General features: G+C 41.4%; 1 protein-coding gene across 2 annotated transcripts; it reads left to right on the top strand.

Annotated features, from left to right (window-relative positions):
• Positions 1–225: 225 nt before the first annotated feature.
• KCNG3 (potassium voltage-gated channel modifier subfamily G member 3) lies at positions 226–10220 on the top strand. 2 transcript variants are annotated; one of them, XM_041413618.1, is made up of 2 exons: positions 226–836; positions 9575–10220. In XM_041413618.1, the coding sequence occupies exons 1-2, from the start codon at positions 226–228 to the stop codon at positions 10218–10220; spliced, it is 1257 nt and encodes a 418-aa protein (XP_041269552.1). The 2 variants fall into 2 exon arrangements, with proteins under 2 accessions (XP_041269552.1, XP_041269551.1); XM_041413617.1 differs by having other exon boundaries at positions 226–869.
• The last annotated feature ends 429 nt before the right edge of the window (positions 10221–10649 follow it).

Raw genomic sequence — 10649 nt, 5'->3', positions numbered from 1 at the left:
GAGAGGCGCCGGTGCTGCGCGGCCGCTGGGGCGCCCGCGGCCGCGTCTCTCCCTCTGTCCCTCCCCCCCTGCCTCCCTCCCCGCCCGCTGCCCGCCCCGTCGCCGAGCGGGAGCCGCCAGCGGTGCGCGCAGAGCCGGAGCCGGGGCAGCCGCTGCCGCCCGCGCTGCCCCCCGCCTCGCCGCCCTGCCCTGCCCGCCGTTCCCCTCCTCCGTCCCGCCCAAGCCATGAACTTTGGCCGCGGTCCCTCGGTGGTGTTGAACGTCGGGGGCACCCGGTACTCCTTCTCCCGGGAGGTGCTGAAGGATTTCCCGCTGCGCCGGGTGAGCCGCCTGCACGGCTGCCTCTCGGAGCAGGACGTTCTGGAGGTGTGCGACGACTACGACCGGGAGCGGAACGAGTACTTCTTCGACAGGCACTCGGAGGCCTTCGGCTTCATCATGCTGTACGTCCGGCACGGCCACCTGCGCTTCGTGCCGCACATGTGCGAGCTCTCCTTCTACAACGAGATGATCTACTGGGGGCTGGAGGGCTCCCACCTCGACTACTGCTGCCAGCGCCGCCTCGACGACCGCATGTCCGAGACGTGCACCTACTATGCGGCGGAGGAGCCGAATGGCGGCCCCGAGGGCAAGGGCCGGCGGCCACCGGGAGCCGAGGGCAGGAAGTGGCTCGAGAGGATGAGGAGGACTTTTGAGGAGCCCACGTCTTCCGTGGCCGCCCAGGTCCTGGCCACCGTCTCCATCCTCTTCGTCATTGTGTCCATGGTGGTGCTGTGCGCCAGCACCCTGCCCGAGTGGCGGGCGCCGGAGAATCGCAGCGTGGAGGAGCAGAGCAGGTACACAGCAGAGTCAGTGAGGGAGCCCTCAGGGTAGGAGGATCCTTTATTTTCCCGCTGTCCGGTCCCCGTGTGTCCCGTCCAGTGTGTCCTTCCTGCCCCTTGTCTTGATGGTCCGTGGCTGTAGCCTCCACCGGCGGAGATCGTCTGCGCCTTGAAACCCCGGCCCTGAACTGGGGCCCGGGGAGGGATGTCGGGGTGTCGGGGGAGTGGCGCTGCTCCGCAGCTCCGGCTCCCACCGGGCTCTGCCGGGCACCCGTGGCCCGAGCGCAGGGACGGGCGGGGGACGCCCGGAGCGGCCGCGCTGCAGTCGGGCAGGGGCCGGCGGCAAGCTCGGGTCTGGGCAGGCTGGCAGCGGAGCGGAGCCATCGGGATACAGCTCCTGTTCGCATGAGGGTGCCTCCCTCCGTGAAGGCTCTTGGAGCTCTTATTGCCCCCTTTAAGGAGACGCGGGACCACACAGAGAACTTCAGACACTCTGGAAATCAATTTATGCCTTACGATTGGGGGAAAAATAAAATAAAATTAAAAAAGGAAAATAACCCTCCAAAAGAATGCAATTCCTTTGTCTTTTCCTTTGGGAAAAGACAAATCCTGTAAGTACTCTGGATGTATTCGTATAGTCCTTCTGCTAGAGCAGATGAAGTGCCTGTTACGATTGTGCTCCGGTAAAATGCTGTATGTGGGAATAGCCTTACCCCCCTCCTCCCTTTACATCTCAGATTCTCTGTGTGGGGAACACGGGAGATGATCAAACTGTACATCAAGCTCTTGCAAATGCAACATTCAAACACCCCAGTGTATAAATGTAACAAATGTTTACATTTTCTTTAAGCATAATAAACACTGCAAAACTGTTGCAGAAAACAGGGCATGGGGTATAAGGCTCAATCCTGAGCCTTACTACTAAGAACAAACCCTTTTCCATCTTCTTGTGACCTCAGATTAGGGTTACATTGATGCAACTCTTGCACTCTTCTGTTCCCTCTCTCTCTCCTTCATCTTCCTTGTTCCCTAGAGAACAAAATTGAGACCAGTCTGGTAGAATTTCTCCCATAAATAAGACCGACATATAAAGAAAGAAGTAAACATTTCTGGTATTTGCTAGCTTTTCCCTTTTTAAAAACCAGACAGGATATTCAACAAAAAGTTTTGAGCTTCTGCTCTTCTAAAAGGGCACTACAGTGAAATTACAGCCTTGTCATTATGAAATCATCATCTTTTACCATAGAGTTAATTGGAATGTGATATATTATATCTGAGTAGCCAGATTAATTCCTTGGAAAGTATTTTCATAGTTTCCATTAGCTTAATGGAAAACTGCACCTGTATTTCACATTGTAGTTGAGCCAAAGAATTAATTGTATGAACAAAAAGAAAGCAGATGTAGTGGGAGAAGCTGTTGATTCCTGCTTAGATTCAGATATGTCAAAAGGAGGTCCTAAAGGTTCTTCCAATTAAAAAGCTTAGCAAGGTTATTTCAAAGAGTAGATGCTGTGGGTGATCTCTTTGTATAGCAGCAAATTGCTGAGATACTCCCAAGAGGCATGGGAAAATAGATGCAACACTACAATAGCATTAACCACATCGGTCATGTCTTGGCTCACATCTTCATGGCATGGGAATCAACCACAAATTTTCTCTTGCAAGAAAGAGTTCAGCTTGCAGAGGAATATGGCATAGGATGTGTAATTTTTCTTTCATAGTGCCTTTGTCTTCAAGACCCTAATTTTACTCTTCTGAACAATTGCACATTGTACACCAAGTGTTAGAAGGATAAGGTCCTAAGTACTTGTAAGGTGCAGTACAGCCAAACAGTTCCCAGGGCAGTGAAGGCTCCTTTTAGAACCAGAAGGACAGCTACCAATGATGGGGTGAGTTTCTTCTGTACCAGCTGTAGTACTCCATGTTATTGCAACAAAAAAATAGAAAAGTTTATACCAGCTGAAAAGTTTCTACCAATGTCACAAAAGTCTGTCACGTATAAGCATCAGTACAGACGGGGTCATCTAACCCATGCACTGACTGCACAGGGACCGATCCCAATCTGAGGGCAGACACATGGAAAAAAGACACAAATGTGTGCCTCTCGGTCCACAGGTGACCACCAAGGTGGAGCCACTCCTCTCTTTTGCACATGCTGCTTCATTGCTAAAAAGTCTGTTTTAGCTGGAAAAGAGCATGTTAGCTACAGCTGCTTTTAAGTGAGCTGTCCAGTTTAGTTATCACTATTGACATGTGCCATAGGACTGGACCTAACATGCCCAGTTGTCATCTGACTTTATTTACCTTTATGTGTTTATGATTTCTTTACTTTGTAGTTATTTAATTTGAAAATAGTTGGGTTTGCAAAACTTAAGTAGCTAAGTGGTTTATTTGAAAGCCTGACCACAGAAATCCCATGGAAGTTTCTGGGATTGCATACTCTGGCAATACAGTCCCTCTTAGGAAAGAAGGCTTTAAAAAATCTGTCCACTTGTTTCTGCTATATTTAAAAGTTTGAAACCAAATTCATTTTTTATTAAGCAATGTTCCTCATCAAAATAAAGAAATTCTATCTAACATAGTAATATAAAAATTTAAAATTTTTTCACAAGAGAAATTGTTACATTACTGCTGTACTCAAGTGAGTTTTGACTCGTATAGCATTACTAGCATGAAAATTGTACATTATTCCAAAAACATATTTTGAGAAGTTTTAGGTGTGAAAATTGAATGGACTAATCTAGAAATCCTTAGTCTATAGATTTGGATGCAACCAGTTATTCAGCTCAGCATAAGCCTCAGAGGTGAGGTGAGAACACCTCAGGAAACCCAGCAACTCTGATATTTTCGGTCTCTCACAATACGCCCTCCTGCCCTTGCCTCAGTGTGTTATGTCAGAAAGGTGCCACATGGATAATTTCTGTGGCTGACTCCCATGGTAACCATTCCCAGAATGGCTTTGGACAGCTGTACTGAAAGCAGCTGACCAGCAGTGTGTTCTCAGCCTGGACATCATCTCAGCAAGTGAGGGGGTCACTAATTCTGGCGTCTACAAAAAAAAGAGGCTTGGAGTGAGGGCTACTGGGACTGCCAGCTAACACCAGATGTATTTGTTTTCCATATATGATCACCCCTTTAGCAGAAGAGGAATTGAATCCACCAAACTTTTTTTCACAAATCATTACGTTGTTATGCCTTTTCATGGTGACCATGCTGTCAAAGGATGAAGAGCCCGTGGCTATTTCTGATCCTTTGGGATAACACCCTTCAGAAGACAACAGAGACCTCTGTTACCAGGAGTAAGCTTTATTCAAGGAGAGAGGGATGGGAAATCTGACCTCGGAATTTCATAGATATTACAGACACTGAAATACAATTCCCTGACTGCAGAGGGATTGCCTTTCCCAGACCTGTTCTCAGGATGAGGGATGAGTTATTAAATTTATTTCATTCTAAGATTTTTGCTCCATTCCCTGCCTTGGCAAGTTCCACTTATCAGAGCTAAAGATTTGCATTAGATTTGCAGAGTTTAGGAGGAGACAGCAGGAATGCCTTCTGTTGCTTCTGGCAATTTCAAGTCATCTTTGCTGTCCTCTGAACTGTGCCAACAGATTCATGCTGTGAGTTTCTGCTCAGGGACCTGTCCATACACTGATTGGGAGCGTAATCTTCTAGGGAGAGCTTCTCAAGCCTGTAATAGGAAATCATTTGAAGCTGCTTGACTTACTGCCAGTTCTATCTACCTGCCTTAAAACTATTTTTCTAATGCTGAATATGAGTAGCTTGTTAGCATTAAGAAGAGATGGTTGTCCTCTTGCACTTAATAATCGTGATTAGGTTTGTACTGAAATAATCACTGATTTATCAAGCCCACATGATTTCTGTGTTCTTAAGCAAAAGCAAATAAACACGGTAGTTTCTCCAAACAGCATCTCTCATCAAGAGCCAGTGGGCTTTTTTAATCATTGCAAAATATCAGCCTAAAAAAACTGCATTTGTATTTTAGACATACCAAAAATATTATTCCTTTATAGTGGTGGAATTTCAGAACACCTGAATGTTCATGTTCAGTATCTCTTCAAAAAACAGTAAGAACTCCTTTCCTGGACAAGATCTAACTTGAATATCACATTTTTGCTAGGTTAAAACAGTGGGCTGAAGATAGAGAATGGAACCAAAGACCTAGGTTAAAAACACAGGCATAGATTCTTCTACTGAATTTACCAGTTCTTTGAAAAACAGAGGTGAAACAAAGAGCAGATGTATGTCACTGCCTGGGCACAGCCAAGCCTTAAACTCACCAGAGCTAAGTGCCAGTCTTGTTCAACATACAGTGTAAAGATGCTGAGGATCTCAGGGCTCAAGATGTTTGTATCCAGGTCTCCTCTTTGAGCTGTGAAAGGGATTTGCCCCTGCCCTGGGGAGTGATGGGTCATTACAGCCTCCCACACAAAGCACTAGAATTTAATGCATGACAACATATAATTTCTACCAAAGCAGGAACAGAATGTGAAAAAAAAAGCCAGCAGGGTTTTTAATTCAGGGAAACTGGCTGTTCTGTGGCCTTTACTCCACAGTTTGTAGTGAGAAGGAAGCCCTTGATTTCAAAAGGATTAAAAACCCCCAAACATTTGCTGAAATCACTTAGGAGTCTTCCTGAGCAGGAATTTGATAATTCTAGCTACTGCTTGGACATTTTTCTGGTTTAATGTACTTTACATGGAAATAGTCTTTAGCAACAATTTAACAAATCAATGCTGACAGTCTTTAATCCTGTCATATACTGTATTTAATCATATCATCTGTTTTCCTCATGTGTCCTGTTGCTGTGTATGTTTTATTTACAAGCTTAATAGATAATAATGCCACTAAGGAATATTTTGGCTTGATTTCAGCCAACTCACCGGGGATATTGAAAGTATACGAATTGGCAAGCTGAGGAAAAGAATATTGCTAAGTTGAAATTCTAAGATAGCTACAACATAGTTTTCTTTTTTAGTAATAATAAACTAAACTTGTTAGTGATTGAAAAAGATGATTTCTGAAATGGTTTAACTCATTGTTCATAAAGTAGCTTATTCTGAGAGACAGTTGTCATATGGAACAGAAAACTGAAGAGTGATGGGATTACAGTAGGAATGAGCCTTCCAAAGGCTTGATTTTCTGTTTATGGACAAAAGATTCAATCTTGAAAGATTGCTAAGTACCAAGCAGCTTAAAATTTTGTGAGCAAAACTCTCTTTTATGTGCTTTGGTCTGGGACAATGAACAGTAAGTTTGATCAGGAATAGCCTGTAACTGAATAAAAATTAGGACTTAGTATTTTCTGTGATTATTCATAAAATTTGTGGGGAACCTTTAAGGAAATACTTCATGACTTTATTTTTAATTACCCCTCTCCTTTTTGGATACCAGCTATTTTAAAACTAAAAAAAACCAACCAACCAAAAACTGGGATGGAAATTTATAAAGCAGGTACTACATTTTTACCAAATAAAGGCATTATTTAATTACATAGTTATAGATTTTAATACAGCATTATTCCAAACATAGGCAATAAAAGCAGCCTGTCCTGTGAATATGCAGAAAATATTTTAAGAATTTATTATAAAAAATACAGGTACTTTAGTCTTCTGAGTATATGCCTTTTATTTGGCTTTAACTTCATACTCTGTTAAGTTCTCTTAAGGACTAACTGTTAAAATTGCTTTCCTTAATAGATGTTATTTATCCACTGATAAGGTTAACTATAAAGATAAGTCACTGCAAGGAGAGGGAGATTTGATCTGAAAGGGAAATGTATAAAGCAGCACTCCAGATTTCCCAACATGCCAGAGGTTTCTAGTTTTTCTCACCAAAGCACTCATTTTTGTATGATTCACCAGTACTGCCAAAATCCATCTACACAGGCAAAAAAGGAGTGACAAGAGAGCAAAAATGAAAAATGTTTCACTGATGGCTGAAAAGTAAGTAGAGGAAGGAAAAAAATAAGGGATACCCTACTTCATTATCTTCTCCCCAGCCAGGGGAAAGAAGGATGGATGCAAAATGGAGAAGTGGAAGTGCAAATTAAAATGGAGTGGCATTAATGTATCCCCCACTGCCTTGATCTCACTTTGTCATTTTTGCATCATTGATGTTCCTTAGCTTGCTTCAAATCTGTTCTAGAAGAAAATACTTCTTCAGTCCTTCCTACTGGAGTATATCTGATTTACAGTACTTCGTGTCCCAGGAACTGCCAGAGTAAAACAATGGATTGATCATATTTAGTGGACTTTTACTTGTACAACTATTCCCCAGAATTATATGACCACTGAATTAATATGGATTTGTGAAGAAAATTTCTACTGTATCACAACGATCAGGACCTTAACTTCCTTAAATCTCAACCCAGAGATAACCTGTCTAAGGGGTGACAAAATGGAAGAGTCATATTTCTGACATTATCAGGGCATCAGGAGGAAATAACAAATTAAAAGCTTTAAATTGTGTCATTACAAATTTCTTTTTCATTTAAATGCTTTATGTCATAGGAGACAGACAACACTACCAGAGAATCAGGAGGAAATAACAAATTAAAAACTTTAAATTGTATCATTACAAATTTCTTTTTCATTTAAATGCTTTATGTCATAGGAGACAGACAACACTACCAGAGAAATCTCACAAAATGCAAAGAAATAGTCTGTTGGAGTTGTTGAATATTCCTGGCTACAACTTTCTATCCTCTTTTAATGGTTACATGAGAGCTCAACTAGCCAACATATAAGTACATTCAGACATCACCAGTTTATCCATTACCATGACCTTGCTGTTTGATTGTACTGGGGAAATCTTAGGGATTTCCTCACCATAAGTAAAAAAGGATTTAAGAAAACTTATCCATTAAGCTTTTTTTCTTGATTTATTTTCTAACATAAAGGAAGTTTCAAAAAGCTTCGTTTTTAAGAGAACACCTAATTCTTAAAAGCAAACTGGTTTTGAATTTCAAAAGTCTTTCCATCAAAAGGTGCTAACATGAACTAGTGTTCTCAAAGCCCTTTATGAAGAAAGACCACTTGCTTACAGAACTTTCATTGTTATTGGTAAAAAAAGAAAAATATGGTCCAATTTTATGTGACTAAATATTTAAGTAATTAATTTATGTAAATTTACTGTGTCTAAAATTACAATGTACCCTATGACTTTACACCAAGTGACTGTTACTGTTTCTTCCAATTTCAGCTTAAAACTAAAGAGAATGAATGAAAAAAAATTAATGAAAAAAAAAAATTTAGTTTGTAAAACATCTACTAAAAAGTTAGTTTAAAGAGCCTATAATTACATCAGTTAGAGAAGAATACTGTCTTTCTAACAGGCCACTAACTTATTACTAGCAATAGATTTTAGAACTGGTAAGAAATTATGCAGATGTGTTAGGGAAGAAAAATTTCAGGTTTGAAATGACAGTTGGATTTTCACTTGCAAATCAAAATGTTTCAACAGACACTACCTTGTTAAAGTCCTTGCAGTAGCAAAAAACTCTGGTTGTATTTCCTGGCAGTATTTTTGAACCTGATCTCACACCAGTTTGGTTTCAGAGCTGTTGATAAGAGAAGACATCAGTGATGAGCTTTTTCTTTGCTCAAACTATGGGTTAAAAAGATAAATGGAGAAATGAGGGGAAGATTATCTTCCATGCCTTCATGTATTAAAACAGTGAGCACAGTCTGAAATCTTAGGGAGATTTGTGACCACGTGCACAACAGTTTCTAAATAATTTTAACAACATTTTTACCTTCTGTTTCTACCTTCCCCCAGTTTCAAGTTGAGATATTCTCAAGTCTCATTCAATGCACTAGGACTTGAAAATATTTAAGAACACACTGAAATCCCCTTCCAGGATTTCTTTTACATTTGGCAAGAAGAGGATCTTGCCTATTACCTTAACATCTCTTTACCTTGACATTTTTGCTGTGATATAGTTTAGGTGGACTTACATTTACAACAAAAGAGAAAATTCAGTAATGAAGTGTATAGTGGTAAATGGCAGGACACAAGCTTAGTACTTTATGGATACTATACTGAAAAATAAAATACCATTTGTATTTAGTGGCAATACCTATACAGGTCTGAATGTAGGTAAGGCTCTGTTTGGGATGCAGATCAGATAGACTGGTTTAGGTTGGTTCCTAAAGAACTAATATGCATGAATCATCCAGAGCAAATACTTATTTCTGCATACTCCATCTGCAATTCCATTTTAGTTTAGCAGTCTGGTTCTATATGTTGCTGTTCATAATCAGACAGTTCACTGATCTACAACCTTTGGCATTCTCAAGGGGATCAGGCCTCACAGACTTAGAAAAAAAAATTAAAATCTCCCAAAACTCAATCAACAACAACAACAACAAAAAACAACCCAAACTCAGCTGTTCTAGATGAGGTTACACATTGGCATTTATGTCCTATAATTTCCTGTAGGATTCCAGTTTTTGTTGGCATATTTGCCCAGTACTATGACTAGTACTGATCCATAATTCAAAGAAAATGATCAGTGAGTGAGTTCTTAGCACTTATCAGTTTAAACTCTCACTAGATCCTCAGGTTAATTGCTGAAATCCAGTGCCAGGTGCAGGATAAGGATGGCATGACTTTCTGTTTGTTATCTGTGAAGGTCTAAGTGTCACTTTGGTAATATCTGTGAACAAACCAAATATCCCCTGAAGACTTTGCTCAGAGAATAAATGCTGTCCTTTGTTTCTTTTTGGCAGGATAATTGAAGCTATCTGCATAGGCTGGTTCACTGCAGAATGCATTGTGAGGTTCATCGTCTCCAAAAACAAGTGTGAGTTTGTCAGAAGACCTCTCAACATCATTGATTTGCTGGCAATTACTCCGTACTACATCTCTGTTCTAATGACAGTTTTCACAGGGGAAAATTCACAGCTTCAGAGGGCTGGAGTCACCTTGAGGGTCTTAAGAATGATGAGAATCTTTTGGGTGATTAAACTGGCCCGTCATTTCATTGGCCTTCAAACACTTGGTCTGACTCTGAAGCGTTGTTACAGAGAGATGGTGATGCTACTTGTCTTTATCTGTGTTGCTATGGCAATTTTCAGTGCACTTTCACAGCTTCTTGAAAATGGGCTGGACTTGGGAGCAAAGAATAAGGATTATGCCAGCATTCCTGCTGCTTGTTGGTGGGTGATCATCTCGATGACCACAGTTGGTTATGGTGACATGTGTCCCATCACTGTACCTGGAAGGATTCTTGGAGGAATTTGTGTGGTTAGTGGCATCGTTTTATTAGCCCTGCCAATCACTTTCATTTATCACAGCTTTGTGCAATGCTACCATGAGCTCAAGTTCCGATCTGCTAGGTACAGTAGAAGCCTCTCTGCTGAATTCTTAAATTGACCCAACTTGCATTCTCTTGTACTTGCTAAGCTTTGTCTTAGAAGAGAATGGTGGAAGGTCCCTGCGCTTGTCCTCCTTGACTGGATGGTCCTGTGGAACAACATTGTCACCAGCCCAGAGAAAGCCCGTCACCATTCAGACAGGAAGGATGTCCATCTGCCTTGAGCACCTTGCAAGGAAAGGGAGTGATGTTTCAAATTTGAGAGAACAAAATTAACAAAAGAGGATTAAGAAGTCCTCAACCAGTCCAGTTTGGTCTTCAGTTTGCCTTCCCACAAAAAAAAAAGCAGAACAAAAAAATGGGCATAACACTGAGATCTGTCATTCCTGTAATTATATCCTAAAGCATTGTAAGCAACATGTAGCAGAAGTTTTTCAAAGATTCCAATATCTAAATGATTCACAGAGGCATTCATAGCTTCTTGCCTG

The sequence above is a fragment of the Onychostruthus taczanowskii genome, unplaced genomic scaffold (genome assembly GCF_017590055.1).
Source record: "Onychostruthus taczanowskii isolate IOZ18803 unplaced genomic scaffold, ASM1759005v1 scaffold42, whole genome shotgun sequence".
Classification (NCBI taxonomy): domain Eukaryota; kingdom Metazoa; phylum Chordata; class Aves; order Passeriformes; family Passeridae; genus Onychostruthus; species Onychostruthus taczanowskii.
This window is presented reverse-complemented; position numbering and strand designations above follow the sequence as displayed.